The sequence below is a fragment of the Arvicola amphibius genome, chromosome 7, assembly GCF_903992535.2.
Source record: "Arvicola amphibius chromosome 7, mArvAmp1.2, whole genome shotgun sequence".
Lineage (NCBI taxonomy): Eukaryota > Metazoa > Chordata > Mammalia > Rodentia > Cricetidae > Arvicola > Arvicola amphibius.
Genome location: NC_052053.1, coordinates 11,264,999 through 11,289,127, shown reverse-complemented (window position 1 = coordinate 11,289,127; position 24,129 = coordinate 11,264,999). Strand labels below are relative to the sequence as shown.

The 24,129-nt window shown below is 45.3% G+C and overlaps 1 protein-coding gene across 5 annotated transcripts in view; it reads right to left on the bottom strand.

Moving 5' to 3' along the window:
- Wipf1 (WAS/WASL interacting protein family member 1) overlaps positions 1 to 24,129 on the bottom strand; it is a 105,801-nt gene continuing 81,672 nt past the window's right edge. For all 5 annotated transcript variants that reach the window (XM_038337910.1, XM_038337909.1, XM_038337912.1 and 2 more), the window contains exons 2-8: positions 19,100 to 19,188; positions 17,284 to 17,413; positions 10,890 to 11,072; positions 7,912 to 8,646; positions 7,309 to 7,521; positions 6,308 to 6,421; positions 1 to 2,881 (exon numbers count right to left, since the gene is read on the bottom strand). In XM_038337910.1, coding sequence (XP_038193838.1) covers positions 2,826 to 2,881; positions 6,308 to 6,421; positions 7,309 to 7,521; positions 7,912 to 8,646; positions 10,890 to 11,072; positions 17,284 to 17,413; positions 19,100 to 19,150 — 1,482 coding nt within the window. In that variant the 5' untranslated portion in view covers positions 19,151 to 19,188 and the 3' untranslated portion in view covers positions 1 to 2,825. The remainder of the gene's footprint in view (positions 2,882 to 6,307; positions 6,422 to 7,308; positions 7,522 to 7,911; positions 8,647 to 10,889; positions 11,073 to 17,283; positions 17,414 to 19,099; positions 19,189 to 24,129) is intronic.

The following is a 24,129-nucleotide window of genomic DNA, read 5'->3' as shown; positions in this document are numbered from 1 at the left end:
TCATTCTGCGTTTTATTTATTGTCTGGCTAACTTACAAAGATGCAGGTGTCTAGGGTAGAGTCTACCCTACCCAATTACCCTGCAGACACAGAGACTCAAGTGTGTCTGTTTACACAGTGCACTGGTATGAAAAATTCCTTTATAGCCCCTGCCCATAAACAGGGAAAATTAATTTCATACCCAAAATTTGAGGATACTTTAATAACCACCCTGTTTCTGCTATTACAACAACAAAATTGCTATTACAAGTTAAAATATAAAGGCCTAATAGTTTTTACAAATATGCAAATAACCCACTACTTAGACATAAAAAGTCGATTCCTTTCAGATCACAGAGTAAGGCACCATTGGGTTAAATGTTTTCTCAGCTCTCAGTAAATAAAATGCATAGTGCAGGAGACACTGAACACTGAATTTTAATACTGCAATATATTTCCATTTAAAATGATTTACGAATGTTAAAATACTGTATCGCATCTTGAATACACATAACTTGAAATATTATGGAAAAAACATATACGTAAGCTTTGATTTTAGGGAAGAAAATAGTCATGTTTTATGATCTGCCACAGGTTAGGCTAAGCACAGAACTTCTCCAGAGTTCTAAAGAAGGATGGAGGTGTATTACTGAAACAATCTTTGAAAAATACATTCTAAAACTTCATTATGAATGGCAACTTTGAGCTGTGACCCTACTTCTAATTTAGAAATGTACCCGAAAAACTGAGACATACTAGGACCTGCCCGATTTTCACTACCCCTTAAAAAAATTCAGACCCATGTTTTCCTGCCAAGCAGCGCAAGGAAGGAGCGATTCTATTTTTAGCAGAGTGGGTCACTTAGAGTCTATCAAAAAGATGTTTAGTGTAGTGAACATCAGCTCAAAGAATTTGAAATACATTATGAAACTGTTAGAAATAAAAAATGTCAAGCTTGTTATTTCTTCATTCTCATGGAATACAGACAAATGGCAGAGGAGGGGGGAGACTCTAAAGTACTAACTAGTTCAGGGCTTTGGAAGGAAAGTTACAAAAATACAATATATTCAAACCAGTCACTTCATAATTTATTAGACATTTCATCTATCAGAACTTCTAAGTTCTGCTTCCACATAAATGAAACAATTATTCTATAAATAGGAATGTCTTTCCACTTTTTCTTTGGATTGATTTCTTTCTTTTTTGTTAGCATCTCCCAGCAACATGTGAGCAATAATACACTGGACCCGAAATCCAAAGTTCAGGTAGATGCACACATGTGGTGTGCGCTTTAACAGACAATGGTAATATTAAACATAACTATATAAAACATCAAAATGGAAATCTTTTCCAACTCTATAGCTAGATTTAAAAGTCCCAGTAAAATCTTGTAAACACATTATATATACATAAAAAAGGCAAGTCTGGTCCTTTCTGTGGTCCTGTAGTGGAACTTAATTGCATAGATCCAGAACAAGGGATGCTCCCAAGACACTCAAAACCAGTCCTTTCCAGTTACTACTGGTAAGATCCTTAATCCACTTGACCCTTGTGGGTTTTGTAGAGCTATACCCATCATCTCAAATCTGTCCTCTTCTCCCATAATTCTGGTTTTATACCTCCTCTGCCTTCCTGGCCTTTCTTGCTTGGCCCTGAGGAAGGAATTTGCTCTGAGGTGGAGGACTAAAGGCCACAAGGAGATCTGCAAGACAATGGACCATCTGACCAGTGAGCACAGTAGCCGGCTGGTCCTGAGCTGGGAAACGCCCACCAACTTTCAGTTTCTTTGCTTTATTCCATGCGACTGTAAACTGTACTAGATCAACTTCTGATAGAGATACTCTGAAGAATACCTGTACATACATATTAAGGAAAAAGGCAAAATAAGGGACCAAAATTCAAGGTCTCAACTGTCTGCCAAACACGGTACTGAGTTCTGACTCTGTCTTGAGGCATCTCTTGAATTGCTAAATCTCACTTTGCCTTTTTAGACAGGAGGGTTCTGTACTCACTCCTCTCTTCCAGATCCAGACGGTCTGACAGTATGGTGTATAGGCACATGTGGCTACTGGATACCCGAAACCTGGTGATGTGTTTGTCCTAAGTACAGAACAATCGCTGGAGTGTCAAGGCTTAGTACCAAAAATGTTAATATCTCATTAATAATTTCTATACAGGTCGAGGTGATATTTCAGATGCACAGAGTTAAGTAAAATGGGATTCTTTTCACCTGTTTCTTTTTACCTTTATAAAACATGGCTGCTGGTCATTTTAAGATTGGGTATGGGGCTCACAGTATGTTTCTGTTGGACAGCTCTGCCCTGGAGCCTACCTCAGACGGCCAAAGATTGGATATCCTGCAACCACAGGGCTTTATTTACGTGAGGCCTGCTCAGCAACTTGCTAGGGCGGGCGGTCTGTGGTTCAAGGAAACAGACTGAAGGCCGCGTGAGCGAGAAAGGCATGGACAAAACCATCTCTCAGGGAATTTAACAACTACAGCCTGTAGCAAACAAGCGGTGAACGTCTGACTCTGTGGGGCTGACAGCTAGGATACCATTCATCTCTGCCTACTTGCAACAAAAGCTTATCGATCCCAGCAGCCAGTCGCGGCAGGATGCAGCTGACGCAAGCAATAGCTCAAGAATATATATACAACACAAACAGCTAGGTGCTCCTTTCCTGGTCCCCTCCCCCCCCCCCAACCAAACACACATAACCCCACCTCAGCTTCTGTTCTCCCCACCTTCCATCTCTGAGAGGGACAAAGGAAGGGGAGGGGTGTGCATTCAAACAGCAACAACACAAGCAGCTTTGGAGCTTGGGTAGAGAAGAGCAGGCAGAGATCACCTCGGGATGGGAGGAAGGGGTGGGGCGCCCCTTTCTCTTCGGTTGGATCCACCTTGATAAAAACAAAAACAAAAACAAAAACAGATGAAATATACTTTTGGTTAGAAGCTTGTGTTTACCGTGGAGACTCCGAGACGGTTGTAAATGGGTGTGGTGACTGAGTACCTCCTCACAGTGATGTGAGAATAGATGTGTTTCTTTTCATCATGTAGTGTGTATGGATTAAAGATTTAGAAAATACAGATGAACAAAAAGTTCACACCTGCTTGTTCCCCAGGTCAACATTATGTGTGTTTTTTTCCATTTAGACACAGTTGCCTTTTTTTTCCCTCAGAAACAGGATCCTAACTTAGGATCCTAGAATGTTTTTCAAAGCTAATACTCATGAAAATATAATTATTGCTGGTACACTGAACTGTATTGTATAGACTGTCCTATAGGTCAGTCTCTGGGGGGGTAGGCTAATGGATTTAGGATAGTTGTAGCTCACTGTGGCTTCTTACATTTCCATAAAGATCAGTGGTGTTGAGCAGTTTTTCATATTGCTTACCAGCCATTCACATATCTTCTTTAAAAATATCTACTGAAGTGTTGAATCTATTTTTAACTTTTAAAGAATATTTTACACTTATTTATTGTATATATAGGGGGTATGAGTGTTCCACACCATGTTCAGAGGACAACTTATGGGAGTTCTCTCCTCCCACCACATGGCTCCCAGGGATTGAGGTCAGGCTTGCAGCGCAAGGGCCTTTACCCAGTAAGCAGTCTCGCCAGCCCAGTTTGGTTTGAGTCCTTATAAATTCTGCATATGAATCTCTCGTGAGATATGATTACCAAATATTTCCTGTGTTTCCCTTTTCGCTGGATTACTGTGTCCGTTTTAAAGCCAAGAAAGTCCACTTGTGGGTCATCATTGCACGGGGACCAGGTTTAAAATCCACTCATGTGCAAAAATGTTCATTCACCTCCCATGCATATCGGAGGATCTAACAGGCACGGTGCATGGAGCTAGATGCTCCAGGGCTTTGGGCAGGTCTACCAGAGGGACATGTCATTTGTGCATGTCTGCCTGGACCCTGGACCCTGTACCCAGGGACTTTAGGATAGAGCATGTGCAAGGAACACACGGCAGTCCATTCTTGCCTCTTCCTTTTGCTATTCCAACTAATTTTTTTAGGTTTATTTATTTATTATGTATACAGTATTCTGCCCTTATGTGTGCTTGCAGGCCAGAAGAGGGCACCAGATCTCATTAGAGATGGTTGTGAGCCACCATGTGGTTGTTGGGAATCAAACTCAGGACCTCTGGAAGAGCAGTCAGTGATCTTAACCTCTGAGCCATCTCTCCAGCCCCCTAAATCTTTTCTTGAGAAATCATCTGCACAAAGACTTATCTGGATGTAAGTCAGCCATCAGTCATGCCACCTGTCACATGATACACCACAAGTGGCCAGTGAGATAAGAGGGGGCCCTGTACGAGGCCGCAACAAGGGACCATTCAGAGTGTGCCCTGACTTTGTCTGAGAGGCTGAGGCAGCTGGAGGAGCAGAATAAAACGTGTTATCTGCTAGAATTTTTTCATTAGATAATTTGCTATTAAAAATTGTTGTAAATGGAGCCAGGCATGGTGGCTTTAATCCCAGCACTCGGGAGGCAGGGGCAGGCAGATCTCTGTGAGTTCGAGGCCAGCCTGGTCTACAGAGTGAGTTCCAGAACAGCCAGGGTTGTTACACAGATAAACCCTGTCTCAAAAAACAAACAAAAAATTTGTTTTAAGTACATTCTATTAATATTGAATGCAAATCTGTAAAATTGGGGGTGGCAATAAAATTACCAATTTAAAAACTATTTTAGATGCCTACTGTCTTTCAGGGTCTGTGTCACTCAAGAAATCTGTAATGAGGTGCAGGCCATTGTTCTGCTCAAATCTCACACTGGAGTCACAGAGAAAGGAGGACGGGGAAGGGATATGTTCAGCTCTAACACTGAAATATAGAGAGCATGGGACAGTGGCTCTGTTACTGATTTAAATTCTACTCAGGTTGCTTATGAGAAATGGGGGAAGTACAGAATTTAAACAAACAACTCCTTCAGTGAAGTCATTATAGTTCCCTTAACTATGCCCTGTTGATGAACACAAACCCACACTCACACACACTCATTCACAAAACAGCCAAAGGCATCTGTCCCACGTGAAGGCATATTTTTATCCGAAGCTTCAACCACCAACACGATAGCTTCCTTATACTTATAACTCTGGGCATGCGCTGCCTACAAATGCAGTATTCCAACTAAATGGAATTTCTAGGATTAGAGTTTTTTTTTCCTTTCAAGTAACAATATTTTGTTTATTTCTGGCATTTGTTCTTGGGAAATTCCCAATATTTCCTAACTCTTTGAACTCTGAGGCACAAACCAAATGTTCGATTTGTTTCATTTATCCACACTAAAAGCTGCTGGCAGGGCCCTGCACTGTAACCAAGGCCCTGGCTCCTCCTTTGACCCGGCACTGCAGTTTTTGGTTCCTCCTGAAGTCAGCGGCTCTGCTTCCAATCAGCCTTACTTTCTGCTGATATTAAGCTGCTCAAAGGCTGGGGTCTCACCGACCAACATCTACGGGGGAGCTGTGTGCTGAGAGAGGCATAGCGGGCTCTGAAAATCTAGGAGGGGCTCTGGGTACCTATGGGTGGCGTGTTCTCCGCTGACTTAGGCCTCTGTGAGCTTCAACCTCATCAGAGCTACTTCTGCATAGCTCATGTTAATTTTTGTTTCGTCCTGTGTGGGTACTGTTGTGCAATTCCAACGTGTCTACTTTACCTTTTTGCTTTCAAAAAAAGAAAAGGATGATGCATTATGGCAGACATAGTGAGCCATGGGAAACAATTCAAATGTGCAATTCTGGCAAATTCCTGTATGCAGACTTAACGGACTCCCGTGGAATAAAATCCATGTGATAACATAGGGGCGTGTTTACTCAGCAGTGTTATGTGAAAACCGACCACGAAAAATGGTCTATAGTCATTACAACTGTGTAAAAGGTCAGAATTAGATGGATAACAACAGGGAAAAAGAAAATATCTATTCTGTGAGATTATAGATAGTCAACATCTTCATATGCTATCCCACAAAACATTTAAAAGATCAAGGCAGTATTTTAATTTATATGACATTTCTAGAAGAAACAGAAGATGAATTGTCCTTTGCTGTTCTCAGGAGGTCAAAATGGGGGCGATTACCCAAAGAAGCAAAAGAATACAACTCAACACTGATACAGCAGAGGTGTTCTGAGATGGTAATGTCACTTCAGAGTCATTTCTCATTCTGGGTGTATCTGAGAGGCTACCAGAGTGCAGACAGCTCCAAACGGGGCTTTCTGTGCCACCCCAGGCAAGAGACCCAGCACTCCCGCACGACTCAGGCAGAAGCCAGGCTCTCACAGCCTGAGCCTGCACAAGGCCCTAGCAGAGATACTTACTCCGGCTTTCATTTCTGGCCAGTTTGCTGGGGTACGTCTTGGTTGTTGGTACATACGGCTCTGGAGGTGGCAAATCAGAAATCGGATGGAAGTAGAATCTGCTTTCCCACTCATCTGGGGGAGAAACAAACAATCTCAGCGTAAAACACCTGCTAGGAAGACTCGGGGAAGGAAGACAAGGAGACAGACTGCTCAGAAAGCAGCTCCAGTTTCATGCCTGGAGCACACAGAGAAGCGGACAGTGTGACCAGGGTGCCCCGCTCCCTCGCTGATCCTGGCCTGCAAAGCAAGGGAAAATGATTCGAACCGCAGAGATTGCGAATGCAGGTATCTCTCAGGAGCTGGGGCTAAGACCCAGGGCATTTTCTTCCCACCACCGGATCCAGAAATAACTGGTACATTTTAAAAGAAAGTTCCATCTTATTTTTATTTTATGTGTATGGGTGTTTTGGCTGCATGCATGTCTGTGTATCGTGCCTAGTGCCTGCGAGGGCGAGAGGGCATTGGGTCACCTAGAACTGGAGTTTCACATGGTTTTGAGTCACCTGTGGGGTCTGGAAATCAAACCCAGGTCCTCTGGAAGAACAACTTGAGTCTAACTAGTAACACAGCCGAGGGAAGCAACCTAATAACCGTGGGCCACTCTTCCTTACAGCCAACTGTTTAGAAAAGTGGGGCATAGGATGGTAATTTACAAACAAGAAAGAAACATTACAAAATCTCCAGGTGAATTACATTGGCATCTCTGATAAGTGAGCCACACTGAAACTCACACAAAGAACAAACTAGAAAACAAATGAGCTGTCTTTTTGGAAAGTGAAACAGAAAGACTCTCTCTCAACAGGTCACAGGGAGGCCCACTGCGCTAGCTAGCGGGAACCAGGTGCAGGTCACAGGGAGGCTCACTGTGCTAGCTAGCGGGAACCAGGTATCAGCTGGGTGCAGTGTGGATACCAACGTTAAAACAAGAAAATCACTTCAAAGAAGCAAACACCACACACCTTCACAAGATGAGTCTTGGAAGCCATTCCGAACTGATGTTGCCGGTGGGGGTGGGGGCGGTGCCCCAGCACCAGGCCTGTCAGGAGGGAGAGGAGGCCTGGGCCCGCTTCTGGGACTGTCCACTCCACTCCTGGATGGCAACTGAGGGGTGGCAGGCAGGGCCCGAGGGGCGCTTCCATTTCTGCTTACCGGAGGTGGCGGTGGGAGGGGGCCTGGAGCAGAAGACGAGACATTTACTGAAGCACGGTCTTATATCCACATTGTACGGCTTCAAGTTAACCACTGAGGCGGAAGAAAACCGGTGAGACGGAAAAGAGGTAATAATCTGTTTATATCGATAACTGTACCGTTTAAGAAGCATTTATCCTTTTAAAGGGGGCTTTGAACTAAGCACTGTGACACCATAAAAAGGATTTTTAAAAAGGAGTAAGATTGTTATAAAATTAGTTGAGGTCTTTAGAAGAACTAAGTTTTTTTAAAATAAAAAAATTATTCGTATGTGTGTATGCGCCATGGCACACCTATGGAGATCAGAGGGCATCCAAAGCTTTGCTTTTGACTTAAGCATTTTTTGGGACATGAGGCCCCCAGTCTTGCCATACCTGATCTGCCTGGTGGATCCCTCACTGGAGGAGGGGGCCTCTCGTTGGGTGGGGGAGGGAGAGGCCCGGAGCGTCCAGGTGAAGGCAAGGGAGGCGCAGAGGATGAAAGGGACAGGTTCCGCTGTGGCAGCCTCGGGATCTCATCGTTGGAAGACGGAGGCAAGGGAGGAGGGCCGGGCCGGCTGGGCGGTGGCGGAGGAGGTGGTGCCTGTGACCCGGACCCAGGCCGCGGGGTGGAAGGCACTGGAGGTTTGCTGATCTGTGAGGGAGGAGGTGGGACTACTTCTCTGTGGATGGAGGGCCTGTTGCCCACAGGAGGAGGTGGTGGAGGAGGCTTGTCATCCAAGGCTCGGCCTGGGGTGGGGGGCAGAGGGGGCCTGGAGAACGGAGAGGAAGAGCTCGAGGGGTTCTGGCGTACAGAGCCGGCTCCAAAAGCACCTCGGTTTCCGGGAAAGGGGGGCCTGGGGGCTCCTGGCCCTGTCGGGGATCCCCGGTTGTGCAGATTTGACTGAATGGGTCTTGGTGTATTTGGTACCGGAGGGGGAAGGCTATCGGGTTTGGAGCCCACGTCAGGCCTCATGGGAGGCATTCGGTTCCTGGGCGGCTCTGGGGGACCACTCCTGTGGCCTGGTGGGGGTGTGGGGAACCGCCCCGGGCCACCTGGGGGCGAAAAGGGCTTGGCAGATGTGGCTCTTCCTCCTGGTGGCAAAATTGGTGGTCGGCTTCCCCCAGAATCTAAAGGACAAGAAAACAGATACCAGGTCGAAAAGTGAGGAGCCCTAAATAAGCCAGAGGGCGAGGATGCGTGTGGCCCCTTTCCCACAGAGCTACTGATGATCAGTAACCTACTAGCTATAGAAACAAACTATTTGATGTTTGAGGGGGTCTCCTGGAGGCAGAGACATATAGCTCTGCTTATCTTCCAGGTACAGGCTTTACAGCCGGCCTCACCAAAGGATGCATTAAAGCATCTGCTGTGGGAGTTCCAAGGTCTCTATGAGAGCACGGGAACAAGAAGGCATGGATAACAGATTTGTGCTCATGTTGTCATGGACCCCCAACTGCCTTCTTTATTGCCCTGGGCTTGTACTTCTCAGATTTGAAAAATAATTCAGCCATCTTAGGTGAGTGAATGTAGTTACTCCCAAGTAAGTCTCTCTGTGTGAGGATTTACCTAGTCCCTGTATGCTTTATCTGTGTATCACATTTACAGTGAGTGCCCTTGGAGGCCAGAAGAGGGTGTTAGATCCTCTGGAGTTGGAGTTGTCCTGCTATGCAGGTGCTGAGACACAAACCCAGGTTCTCTGGAAGAGCAGCCAGTGCTCTTAACCCCTGAGCTGTCTCTCCAGCCCCCTCCCCCGCACCAAGGTAGCTCTTGAAAAAAAAAAAAAAACTGTTACCAAGGAAACATCTTTCACTTCAAGTGTGAATTAATTAATTAATGGACAAACATCTATTGTACACCCATTTTTTCTAGATGTTAGAAATAGCTGGGTAAGCAAAACAAAAAGTTCTCTCCTGTATTTTATAATTTTATGGGGACACAAAGGATACGCTGGAAAAAAGGGATTTTCTAACAGTTATTAGCACCAACAAGAATCTGACAAATCAAGAGTTCCCAAAGAGGCCAGGCCTGATGGGGCTGAAGACAGTGCTGGGCTCCTCTTGGGCAGAGATCTAACAGGAAGTGGTCAGCTTTGGGAAGCTGTGGCAGAGCACAATTGAGGTAGGGAGCTAGTAGGGACAGAGGCTCTGACATGGACAGAAGCTTCAGACTCCAAACAGAAGCCTGGGTGCCACGGCAGAGGGGGACTGAACCCACAGGAAATGGAGCCCAACTGGCCAGGTTCCTAAGAGCCTTGTGGTCAGAAGGAGCGAGATTTTTATCCCTACACAAGAAGCACTTAGATAGCTTTATTCAGCGGAGTAACAGGCACCTGAGGTAATTTCTAATTTTGATTTTAGCATTGTAAAAATGTATTTCTCTTGACTAGGTGGCATGATCCTGTGTTACCAGCTTACACTGTGTCTGCCAGATTCACACGGACGCTGTCGCCACACCTATCTGAAAACAGCGGCAGGTTTCCCGGCGCTGACGTCAACGCCTTCTTCATTCTATTTTCTTCCTTTGGTTTAATTTCTTTACCTTTGTTAAAGAACCAAGTGTATGCATCTGACAGCTGCCTAACATCCTTCTGTGTGTTTTAGGAAAATGATCTTACATCTGAACACAAGACTGGCAAGACAGGACCCATAGCCAGCCACCCCCGAGGACCAGCGACTTCAAACTTCAGATGAATGTGAGAAGTTCACACTGTTGGGTGAGATTACCTTCAAACTGGGCGTATAAGGCTCATTTGCAACTGAAGTGAATTCTGTGATGGGCTTGGTTATAGCTTGGCTTCCTCAAGCTAGGCCATCACATGCATGTCAATACTGCGATATCTGAGAATGCTCAGATACTGATGTGTTAAGAATGCGATGTTTCAGGATTTCAGATAAGGGACGCCTTATCTGTCCTCAGAGCACTGGCTTGTAACACCCCATGTCTGCCATGAAAACACCTGCTGCTACTTAGTGGGGCCTGTGGTTATATTTTCGAGGATATTCTCCTTGGTGTGTTTGAAGATGTGTTTGTTATTCCAGACAGCCTGATAGGCTATCTGATAGAGAAAGCTGCACTCCCAGGTTCCTGGTCCCACCCCCCACTTTCCCTTCTCCCGTCTCCCGGCTCCAGCTCACCCTTTAGAAAAGCACAGAGGATGGGCTACCCTGGGGATTCTGTCCAAATATTTCACAACAGGACTGCCTGGTCCTGACTGATGGAGGGGAGAAGCCGGGCAGAGTCCCACATAAAACAGGGTGACATCTTAAACAATATAATTTTTTTAAAGGGCAGAGCCTCAGGCAGGTCTTCCAAGCCTCCGAACTGCCATATCGCCCCTGGTTCTGAGCATCAGAGAAAGAATTCTAGATACCATTATCCCTGTTGGCGGTGGACCTCAGCTTCGGCATTCCAGCCTGGAATAGTCCTCCCAGTCCGGGGGGTCCACCCCCTCCAAAATTTCCACCGCCACCACCGCCGCCTCCTCCACCACCACTGCCACCTCCACCGCCTCCACCATAGCCACCGCCACCGCTGGCACCGCCTCCTTTTGGTTCTGCAGAAGAAGAAAATACACATGAGAAAACGCAGGGGTATCTAGCAGTCCTAGCTTCAGGACAGCCTAGCACAGCGAGGAAGCAGCAGACTGACGCCGGTAGCCGAGGGATGGCTTCTTACTCAGCTAAGGGATCTTCAGGGGCTGCCTTACCCCCAGAACAGAAGGGATTGCGTCCAGAGGTAGAAGAAACAGAGCTGGTGGTGAGGCTCATTGGGTATCATATTAGTTAGTATCTACTTGCTTTACAGCCCAACATTTAGCAAGTAAAATAATCTTCAACGAGACTCTTAAGGGAAGAGGAGGGGGAAGCTAAACAAAAGAAAACACATCGTGATACACACTGTGTAATCTTGTGCTTGGAGGCCAAGGCAAGAGAAATTGAGTTCTAGGCCGGATTAGTTTATATAGTGAGGACCAGGCTAGCCTGGGCTACACAGACTGTCTTAAAACAAACAAACAAAACGGGAATATAAAACAAAACAGCAGAAACAATAGGATGATAAGAAATCAAATGGGAGAATACAAGAAAAGTCACTAAACAAAGAGAAAACACAAAATAGCTAATGTTTCCTTGGAATGTCCATTACTGCCATGTATTTTTCTCAGCATTTTTTTTCATCTTTATGTTTTCCTTAAAAATTATCAACTCTGGGACAGTGAGGTGGGTCTGTGGGAAATGGTACATGGTACCCAAGCCTGACAGTCTGAGTTCAATCCTTGGGACCCACATGGTGAAAGGAGAACATGACCTGAGTTTGATCCACCCATGTCAGGACAAGACAGGAGACGACAGAGCTGTCCTCTCTGACTTCCATAGGAGCGCTGCATCACCTGCCTGCCTGTGCACACACTCCACAGACACACACACACACATGTACACACTACACAGCCACACATGCACACAACCTCACAGCCACACACACACACACACACACACACACACACACAAAATCTCACCAAAAATACGTTTATAAAAGTGAAAATTGCCAGGTAATAGTGGCATACGCCTTTAATCCCAGCATTTGAGAGGCAGAGGCAGGTGGATCTTAGTGAGTTCAAGGCCAGTCTGGTCTACAAAGCAAGTTCCAGGACAGCCAGAACTATTACACAGAGAAACCCTGTCTCGAAAAATAAAAAAAAATAAAACATAATTAAAAAAAGAGAAAAGTAGGAAAAAAGGAAAGGGCTGCATGGTATTTCAGAACATGAATGCACTATTTGTCTAACTACCTATTTAACCAATGGCCTTCAGGCTGATTTAAGCATTTCTTTTTTTTTTTTTTTTTTTTTTTTTTTTTTGGTTTTTTTCGAGACAGGGTTTCCCTGTAGTTTCTAGAGCCTGTCCTGGAACTAGCTCTTGTAGACCAGGCTGGCCTCGAACTCAGAGATCCGCCTGCCTCTGCCTCCCGAGTTAAGCATTTCTTTTAATATAGAGCCCAAGTGTAAGCTTCAACAATTTAAAATTCTTTGCAAACTAATAAGATTTTGTTTTATTTTGTATTTATTTGCAAAAAAACAGTGAAAGACTTTTGAAATAGGAAACAAGCAAACAGGAAGAAGAAGAGGAGGAGGAGGAGGCGACCTGTCCACCCTGTCCGGCTTCCGGGTTGTTTCCTACACCACAGAGTCATAACTAGAGCAGTGCTGATTAGATTGGTCTACAGAAACACGAATCGCCGCACTGGGCTGACTGCAGCTGCTCACCCACTCAGGCCGCAAGCTCCCTCATTCATTGTGCCTGCACGCATGGCACTCTGCAGCTCCTTTGAGCTGATGACAGACGGTTAATTAATGAGCTAAATAAAAAATTCTGGCACATTCATTTTATATCTCTGAGAGACATATGCTTTTTTTTTTCTTTTTTTTTTTTTTTTTTTGGTTTTTCAAGACAGGGTTTCTCTGCAGCTTTTTTAGAGCCTGTCCTGGACCTAGCACTTGTAGACCAGGCTGGCCTCGAACTCACAGAGATCCGCCTGCCTCTGCCTCCCGAGTGCTGGGATTAAAGGCGTGCGCCACCACCGCCCGGCTTGACATATGCTTTTTAAAAATTCAATTTTTTAGTAACTTATGTATGTATGTGTGTGTTTGAGGTTAACTACCACCAAGTGCCCTATTTCCCCCACCTGTACCTTGTCTGGCAGAAGCATCACACGGCTGAGACCTATACATTCCTTCGCAGTAACCCACACATAGGCAATATTTACATTTTACACTTGGAAACAAAGCAAAATTTGCTATTTATTTATGTCTTTAGATTGGTGGGGTTGCAATTGTGTGAGTGTGTGTGTGTGTGTGTGTTGAGACAGAGTCTCACCGTGTAGCTGTTCTGAACTTGCTAACGTAAACTGCTGGATCTCACAAACATCCACCTGCCTCTGCCTTTTGAGTGGTGGGATCAAGGCATGCACCGTCACGCTGGGCTAAAGGTTTGCAGTTTGTATGATATAGATGGGTTACACAGGCTTCTTAGTCGAGTTCCTCCAAAGACGTACAGTGCACACGCACACGTGTGCACATATGCCTAAAAATTTTAAAAAGGGCATTTTCCTATTATTTCCTACTTAGTTATTATGGGCACCAAGAAATTTCATTTGATTTAGCTACTCTGCTATATATTTTAATTAAAAATTACAAAAAAATGGATGACCTTCATTTTCTAGTAGACACAGTCTTCAAATAATAACGGTCTCCCCCTTTCTAAGAGCTGCGTCCCTTCTTTCTGTTTTACGTAAATAATTACTTTGATGGCTGAACCTCCTAAACAATGTGGATTATCAATGTTGCTATGGTAACCATGCTCTGATTTTAATGAGACCACCCCTGGTCTGAAGCTAAATATTAACTATTAGGTTTCCAGAGGTTTTTTTTTGTTGTTGTTTGTTTTAAATATTTACTGACTAAAAGGTTCCTTCTAGATTGGGTTTAAAGACTTAGAATATAGAATCTTCTCTAATACCTATTTAGCATTTACTGAGTTGATTATATGGTTTTTATTATTTGATATGAAGAACAGATTTTAAATCTAGTACCAAAAAATGGGATTATCTTTGGTCTTGATGAATTATTCTTACTAGTTTTTTTTCTTTTCTTTCTTTCTTTCTTTTTTTTTTTTTTTTTTTGCTTAGTGTTTTCTTATTCATGGTAAGTGGTGCGTGCCAGTTTTTTATTTCTGGAACTCCTGTGTCGACCGTTTGGGTGGCTGTCCTGTGCCTGATAGAACATTCACATGGTCTCTGACCTCTCCCCAGGAGAAGCCTCCCGTTGTACCCTGGTGGAGGGCTAAGAATGTCATACAGGGTTAGCAGGTAACTCAGTGGGAGAGTGCTTACCTAACATGCTCTTGGCTATGACTTCCATCCCCACGACAAAATGAAAACAGGGAAAGGAAACAGAGTATTCACAAGAATATCTGGAGACATTGCCACAGAGCCTCTGGGAAACAGGATCACTGCGGGAAACCACCAGCCTGCAGACTTCTGGTGTGGGCAGGTCTTTGCTACATGTTGCTATCAGCATGACAACAGTTTCACCGCACCTACTAGAGAGCTCCCTGTGGCTTCCCACTAGGGAACGACTCTCGCAGAATTTGAGTTAGCCGTTTCTCACTCATAAAAACCACTTGATTCCATAATTTCTTCAGAGAGAAAATAATCTTAGGCAGTTTAAATCTATTTCATTGTTTATGCAGGCTTCCTGAGTAAAGTTTGGTAAATTCACGCTTTCTTAGGAAATTCCTTTCTTCAGGATTTTAGAATGAGCTGAGCAGCATGAAGCACACCTGCAATCCCGGCACTCACAGACGAACTATCTGGAGCTAGCTCAGCATGTGACTTCATTACCCTAGCCTTACCTTTAGAAAATGCTTCAAGTCTCTTTATTGACTTTCTGAGACTTTATTCATTCATGTGCTTTTCTAAGTTAGTCATTAGCTCTCCATCTTTCCTCTGCTAAAGGCATAATCCAATAATGAACTGGCAAGGACTACTTTACCTAGCAGGCTAAACCCAATGACAGCAACAATTTCTAGAGTGTTTGTTTTAGAATGAAGTTTAAAATTTTACTAACTTTAACTACCAATACCATAACATTGTCCTTGCCATTCAAGTATTATTCATTGCTGAATAATACGTCACACATACACACAGGATAGTTTTACATGGTATTGTAAATTGAAAGTGTGTTGTACTATAAGACACATCCAGTCTTTGTCTACCTGAGCTCCGCCCATCATTCATATAGGGAACTTCTATGGTTTGGGTACCATTTATACATATATCGCTCAAGGCTCACGTGTGAGAAACCTAGTCCTCAGTGTGTTCATAAGAGAGGCAGTGTGACTTTCAGGAAATAGGGGCTGATGGGAAATAACTAGGCCATTGTGGGTGTGGGGCGGGGCTCAGAAGGAACTAATATGGTTTCATAGGACTCTAGCTCGTTCTGAAAGGGTTTATTATAAAACAGCAAGACTGGCTGTTCCCCTTCCTGGTTTTCTGTCTTGCTACATGGTCTGCCTTATGCCTGTACTTCTGCCATCGCTGTAATAACACCGTCCCCACGAGGTCCTCATCAGAGCTACGCGAAGGCCAATATCGTACTCTCAAACCTCTAAAGTCTAAGTTCAATCAGTTTCTTTTCCTTCTAATGTCCTTGGTATCAGGCATTTGTTACAGTAACAGAAAGTGGACTGACAGGGAAAAAGTGAAACTGAGAATCGCTGGCTGGCTCCAGGCCATTTAGTATAAGCAGCAGGACAGGGGTGACTTAAAAGCTCTCGTGCATAAGCACTTTGAGATAGCGCCCAGGGAGGTTTGGCATGCAAATGAATACAAAGCCATGGATGAATTTTGCTATTTGCGAAGAGCCTGGAGAGCAGTATAGGTATTCAGTTACGTGCAGGGACAACGAAGGCATACATTGGGATATAGCTTCTGCTGTCAGACGTACACCGCTCAGAACCACTCACTGAGCTGGAGGGGGGAAAGCGAACCTTTGTCCTGTACCCTGGAAGACACGGACCTTGAAGACCAGGAAGAGCTTCTGTTAGGGGTCAGGAATAGGCCCAGACTGTCCAGTTTCCTTCAGAGGAGACGAGAAACTCACATCTACTCTTCAGGGCTCCAGACTCTTAGAGGAGAGAGCGGATGTCATCTGTCCTAGATAGATGGCTGTTGGCCAGAGCTTCCCAGATAGAACTGTGTTGGGCTCCCAGAAAGAAACACTGTGGGGCGTGCATCTTAGTCAAGTGCTGGAAACCCACAGTGCCTTTCTGAGCCCTGTGTAGTCTCACAGTGCCTTACAACACAGCCCTGCTCAAAGCCTTCACCTTCCTCATTGCCATTTTCCTCTCTCTCTCTTCTGACTCCCCTTCCACCCACTTCCTCCTCGACCAGTTAGGTCCCTTCCCCTGTGATGCCCTACCGACCACTAACCCTCCCAAAGCCTGCATCCTTATTCACCTGTCTGCAAAGCTGCACTTGGTGACGGCCAGGTCAGTCCGTTTCCTCGAGTCTAAATGAGATCTGAGGCTACGACAAATCCTGGTGGTATTTTAAGGACAGCGTTGAGACCTGAATCCATTCAGGACTGGTTTTCACTCGATCATAAACACCAATGAGGAGGCTTACATCGTGCGAACTTGCTTGCTTATATCGACCCTGTTTGACTGCAGAAGGCTTCTTGGGCTCAGATGCACAGATAAGCAAAGCTGTGATCTCACTTCCTCTCTCCACCCTCCCGGTAACCACGTCTTTCTCTACAGTTGTACTTTGCAGACAACAGAGAACTGTACAAGCCTTATCTCATTTGAAGCTCACAAGAGACTCATGTGGTAGCCAGGTATCATCTCTGCTTTACAAATGAAGACATTAAGGTTGGAAGTTGTGCCCTGAATCCTGATTTGAAGGCCAGGTCATCTGTGAGGCCAGGAGCAACGGGTTAATCTCCAGAAAGCGCTATGAATAATTCAGAGAATCGCTGCTGTGTGTTTCTTGGACAAAGAATTATTATGCTGGCTTCCTGGAGCATTAAAGGGGGCTCAGGCCAAAGCTGTGGCTACAGTGACTAACACAGACTTGTCTTTTGCTAGCTTTGCAGCTGTTGTTAATATGAAGGGGCTGGGGAGGGGGAAGGAAGGCTTGGTGAGACGCGGCGTTAAGTCAACCGTTAGGCTGTAAACCACTTAGGGCTGTGGGAAGGAGTTTTTACTTACTGTCCAATATGGGCGCACTTCTGTCATTGGTGACTGTCTTCTTGAGTTTCTTCCCTTTGCTGATGTCAGAGAGAAGAGCATTCCTCCCAGCCTGCTCTGACTTATTCAAGGTGGGCTTCTCGGTATTGGCCTGAAAGGTAAACCACAGAGACGCATCTGTCAGGATCCCCTATGGCCACCAATCCACCTCCTCCTTTCTCCTGGATCTTGTTTTAAGTTCTGTGTTGGTATCCCTGACTGGCGTCTATTCAATCTCCCGCCTCAGTCTCTGGAGCTCGGATGACAGGTGAGCCACCCACACCTGGCTTCGAACTTTAATCCTTTAGGTCTAACATTCATGATTTTAAAATTCTCCTCATGCAAACTGTGCTATTTATTTAATATTTTCATTAAATTCACTCACTATATTTTTTCTGTACTGTTTTTTAATGAACACTTTCTTTTAAATTAAATCACTGGCTTTTAAATCAGCCCTGGCTTTGATGTGCCAATCATAAATTTTTAGAGCACATATTAAAATAAATGTATCAGCATTAAAATTCTAAAACTTAACCCATGTGCCAATTAATAATGATAGGCAACTCACATTTTGGGAGAAATACGGATAAACTAATCCTGCCATATTAGCCAGCTAAGAGTGTTTTCTAAGTAATCCATACAAGGGCTGCTTAAAATTTCATGGGCTGACATCCTTATAAAAAGAAAAATAAATTATGATAAAAACAAATTGGTTAAAAGGATACACAAATCCTACCTTAGAATAAAGTGAACTTCCATCAAATATAAATATTTCTAAATGCTTAAACACAATTTCTGTCCTTGTGCCCTAAGCGACTCTCTCAGGAAACTGGGGGACCAATTGTTAGTGGGCTGGAGTCTCAGAATAATTATATAAATGTGTCTCATAGGAACCTGGGGCAAGGGACTTTTTTCCCCAAACCTCAGTTTCCCTCCCCATATAAAAAATAAAGGGATCGGTCATCAGTGTGTGGCTCCCAAGCAGCAAAGGCTCACATGAAAGAGGGGGCTTTGGGATGAAGTGTATCCTGGAGTCTTCCTGAAAGAGGACGCACTGAATGAGGACAGGCTCATCAAAGGGCCAAGAGTCTGGTGACGACATTCCTTCGGGAAGTAACCATCTAGATACAAGGACGGGTTTAAGTGGGGTATGAGAGTGTGGGAAAGGTGGTGGTGGTGGGGATAACACCAGTCCAGAACAGAGAGTGAAGAAGGGGAGAAGGCAGAGAAGAAGAAAGGGGTGAGCCTGGAAGACATAGGGCACATCGCAGAGAGACCCCACTCAGGATCAGCCAACCTAGGAGTGACTAGCTAGGCATCGAGCTCATTTCTATGGAAGACACTGTGTACTGCTTCAGAGCCGTCCTGAAAAGCCTTATTCTAAGCCATCACATTTGCCTTGATGGACCTGGTAGAGGAAATCTAACAATCCGCACTCCGGGCTCCCAGCCTGCATCCCAGGAGACCTCGATCAAACACACCCTTTGTGTTGTCTGGCTTCGAGCGGTCTCAACTTCAGTAATGACGGGGCCCTGGCAAAACCTTCTATAGCAGGCCTATGCCAGAATGCCAGTGTGCTTCCGACACAACTCCACGCGAGGGTTTGACTTTGTTTGGTCATCTTTACACACAGAGCGAAGGGAGAAAGCCACTGTGTTAGCATACTCCATAAATGACCCTGGGTCTTGGGAGGTGAAGACAGGAGCTGCAGACCAGCCTGGACTATGGAGCAAGACCTTTTCTAAGAAGCTTCACCCCCCTCTCCCCCAAGAGAAAGTGAGCAGAGAAAGAGACTTACGAGAGCAAATGTTGGAGGCGGTGGCGGTGCTGGCGGGGGAGGGACAGGCATCTTGGACAGTTAAAATTTCAGCAGTCTTGTGGATAAATCTGTGAAAACAAAACCCATCGGTGTGTCAGATCATCCGATAATGTCTGTCCGAACCTCCCCACTCTTCTATGGCAGCGACACAGGCCACCTTTGAGAAGGGGATGGGACCAGACCCTCCCTCATTGCTCAGGTAGGACTGGTGGGAGCAGATGTTTGAAAGGGGATGCCGGGCAACCGAGAGTCATACCCAGTACCAATGCTGCACAATTCTGTCCCGCACACACTGTGGGCCACAGCAGTACAGGGAGGTGGCTGTGAGCCTGTGCCTGCAGGAGCAGTAAGATTTTTTCTGGAATCTACTGGGAATGAGTCCCAGTCTGGTCACACACATTTCAAGTAGTACCTCCTCTTCCTCGCTCTCCCACCTTCCAGTTCCCCTCGATTCAGGGCCAGTGTTTTAGTAAGATCCCTAGATGGCTGCCGGGTGGTGGTGCACACCTTTAATCCCAGCACTCGGGAGGCAGAGGCAGGTGGATCTCTGTGAGTGTGAGGTCAGCCTGGTCTACAGAGTGAGTTCCAGGACAGGCAGGGCTAAACAGAGAAACCCTGTCTTGAAATATAAAAACCAAAAAGTCCTAGATGAGTCAAAAGCATTAAGATTTAAGAATCTTTATTACACAGTTTGAGCTTTAAGCCAGTAAGCAGCCTAGGACACTAGCCACCTAGACAACACATGCCCAAATTCTAAACACAGGAACCATTTGCCTTTATTCTCAATGACCTCTCCCAACAGCAGAAAACAATTTCTTGGAGCTTAAATATTAATTTAGCTCTCAACCACTAAAAAGTTGATGTGGAAAATTTACGCCTTAAAACAAGCCCTCCATTAAAATACTGTAGGACAGCTTGCTTCCTGTGAACAGTGTTGCGAGATTCCTCACACCTGCTTCGAAACAGGAGCGAAGACATCTGGGACTCATTCCCTTGGAACTATGGAATGGAACTTAGCCCAGCGTGGTGGGGCACCCCTGCAATCCAAGTACTTAGGCGGCAGAAGCAGGAGAACTACGGCTGGTTTGAAGCCTACACAGTGAGTCTGGTCTACACAGTGAGGCCCCCCACCCCCACCCTGGGGGGCGTGGCGGCGAGTGTATTTTCCGGGTTATTTACTCGGTTACTAACCTTCAACAACACTGCAAGCTAGCTCAGCTGCACTCATCCTATAACCAGGAATTCCAAGAACTAGAAAAACTTGAGTCTCTCACGGAAAATCCGTGAAAACAAATTCAAGTTTGTTCACTAGAATCACGTCCCTCTAGTCTCTGCTCTCCCATTGGGCTACTCCGCCCTACTCTCTGCTCTTCCACTGGGCTACACTGCCCCGCTCCCTGCTCTTCCATTGGGCAACATTGCCCTGCTCCTTGATCTCCAACTGGGCTACACTGCCCTGCTCCCTGCTCTCCCACTAGGCGACACCGCCCTGCTCACCTGTCATTTTAAGCAGTTTTTGGTGAAGCTTGCTTGTTACGTAGGCTGGAATCCTTTGAAGATGTCCTAGATTAGGGACATCCCTGCCACTCCAGATGAACTATCCCCGCGCTCACCCAGCGCAAAAGGCTGCCTCGCACCCTTGAGCTGAGTAGCTTCTAAACACAGTCTGGACCCTTCCAGGCAGAGCCTTAGGGGAAGCGTTTTTATTTTATTTTATTTTATTTTATTTTATTTATTTATTTATTTATTTTTTTGGTTTTTCGAGACAGGGTTTCTCTGTGGCTTTGGAGCCTGTCCTGGAACTAGCTCTTGTAGACCAGGCTGGTCTCGAACTCACAAAGATCCGCCTGCCTCTGCCTCCCGAGTGCTGGGATTAAAGGCGTGCGCCACCACCGCCCGGCTGGGGAAGCGTTTTTAAAATTCCAGGAATCCCAGACGCCAGTCTTGGCCCATCACTCACCACGTGGATCAGGGAACACCAATTTTGAGTCTCCCCACACTGGGCTCACTGCCAGGCCCACACCTTGGCGGTCTTCTTACTAGGCTAAGGACTCCACCAGGTCTCCCCAGTCATATAAAGTAAGGTTCTCACTACATACATGCAGGGAAGGTGCAGGGATCGCGTAAGCATTGGTTTGGAATGGCTCACAGTACACCTAGTGTTCTATGAGGCTTCGAAGGTTGCGCCTCTCAGAGGGGCTTGCTAGCTGTTAACTGCTGGGACTTGTTTTTATGACTGCCTGGGACTTCCTGGAGTAATTAAAACCCCGAAGCCTTGAAAACTAGGGCTCTCCAGAGTAGCCTACATCAGTCAGAGTGGGCCTTCCTGGAAGATCCTGGCACCAGGGCACAGACCCTAACAGACCAGACATTCCTGCCTGGATCGTCACACCCACGGGGTCCACAGACGGAATCAGGAGCTTGGGAACTTGGGTGACCAAAGCAAAGGGACTATTTTAAAAGTACAACGCTATGGCTCAATACTCCATTAGACGTCACACCCTGATCCTAGAGCACTTGGGTATCTCACAGCTGGGACCCAAGTGCAGGGCTGGTGATGAAGAATTGCTAGCCCACTCCCTGTTCTAGAGGCTCAACCACCCTTTGCCCCAGGAAGCTGGCACCTTCTTTAACAGGCTAGGAAGACAGAATTATCCCTGAACATGAGATGACCAATTTTGGGGACTGAGAGAATTTGCTAGTCATTTAAATAAGCTGCTTCTTCGCCTAAAACTAATTCAGAATTCAATTTGTAGTTGACTCTATGAGACCCATACCACTGAGTAATCCGAAGAGAGGATTTCCAATAAACCCACCGGGAAGACCTCAGAAGGGGCTTTCTAAGCCTGGGGGTGGGGACGGGGTTCCATTTGAGCAGACCGGAAGTGGCTTTATCCAGTTATATTTTAGTTTTTTTCTTTGTTTTTGCTTTTGTTTAAACTGCTGTGGGCTGTTTGAAAACTCAGAGCACCTTGCTCTGTAAACATTGTCAGAAGTGGCCCCTAAACGCTATGCTGCACAAAACGGAAGAGAGGAAAGTAGCCTTTTTCCACCAAAGGGCTCAAATAGTTGGGTGCTTTGTGTGCCCTGTGTGTGGGAGGATGGGGGAGGGTATCAAAGAAACCACGCGACAGACCCAAAGGGCCAACTGCTCTCTTGCCCTCGGTATTTTTATATTCTTTCCATAATTTCCATTCAAGTCCAACAACAGTCTATATATAGCGCCCTTAATTTATTTTCATGATTGCTTGCGTACTCCTGGCTCCCTTCCAACTTCGTTTTGTTATTTTCTCCCCCTGAACGTGGAAAATAACAGGCAACACAGAAATACACCAAGAGTTATTTGTCCTCAGAAAAAAAAGCATCCAGTAATAATTAACTTTTAGATTAAAAGGGAGCTGGGGTAAAGAACACCCAGAAATTGTTCTTATGTTGATGTACATCCTCCTAGCTTATAAATGTATGTATGTACGTATGTATGTATGTATGTATGTATGTATATGTGTGTGTATGTATGTATGTATGCTTGGGCACCTATCCACACCTCTCTCAGGCTGGGGAAATGTGTTTCTCTCTCTCTCTCTCTCTCTCTCACATACACACACACATTTGAACAAGATATTGATATAAGAAGTTTTAGAATACATATAACTCAATAATGTTTAAATAAGTCAAAGTTCTTACATTCACATTGTTATTACGACCATAAAAATAAATAAATGCAAGGGCATTCATCCCAGAAGCTGAGGATCTACTCAACGGCACATAAACTTATTTAGTAATATGAAATTGCTGCTAAAAATCATACTTTTTTTTTTCAAAAGCTTGGAGTTTTGATATTCCGACTGGAAAAATTCTTCTTGATTTTATTCTTTAGAGACTCTGCAATGCAAACCGAGTTGGATGTCTTTAAGACTAAAAACCATTAAACTAATTAAGTTGAATTGGGCTTTGCTCTTCAACTTCCGGGAACACTGATGCTCACAGCAAACCACAGCCATCCTGTTTCTTTAACACAATTTTTTCACAGGTGCAGTTGCCTGTAGTTTCTATTTTATGACACCAGTTGCTAGGCAACATTTGCTCTCACCCCCACCCCTCCAGGCATCCTCTATGGCCATTTTGGAGACCCTAGCAGAAAGGCTTGTTGCTTTTACTGTTAGTTACTTCAGCTCCCCTGCTCAGGTCCCTGCTCAGGGTAAGGAGGAAGTCCAAACATGAGAGACAAGCGGAACACAGAAGGCCAACAGCCAAACCCAGTGTCCAGGCAGTGGTGGTTTGTCCCCAGTTGTGTCCAGTGTGTGGAACCCACACAGGCCACACCCAGAATCCTCCATGTCCCAAAATGCACTTGTTCTTCGCTCAGTTGCTCATTTGAAACAACAGCTTCAGTGACTTCCAGGGCTGTTTTCTTTCTCACGGTGTCAGGTTGTGCCTAGGGCACTCAGAAGGCTCAAAGCTAACCCAGACACTTCAGTCAGAGTTCTAGATGAAGAGGTGGTTAGGCTGAGGCTGGAGGTGGTAGAAGGGCACCTGTGGGCAAGTGGCTTCGAAAGCACTCTCCAGCACAACATGGAGCGCACGGAGACTGACCTGGGATACAGACTCACAGGTCACTTCAATAGTGACCACAGGAGAAACAGAGGCGACCGTGAAGAGTACATCTTAACCCACTATCTTACATCATCAAAAATGAACAGAAGCTATAGCATCCCAGGCCCTACTAGAAGGAAGACCACGAAGGTTAGCTGTGACTCAGCTCTCTGGCTTAGCTTAAGGGCCAGGAATCCTTTATTTTATGAGTAGCAGTGAGACCAATTTCCTTCCTACTATCTCCCTTCCTTTACTAGTCCCTTCTTTAAGCTGAAGTTTCCCTAAATCCTTAGCCCCATATTTAGTATTCCCAAAAGGATTAATCTCTGCCTTCAACCTGCAGTGCACACACACACACACACACACACACACACACACACACAGACACGCTCACATGTGCACACACACATGTGCAT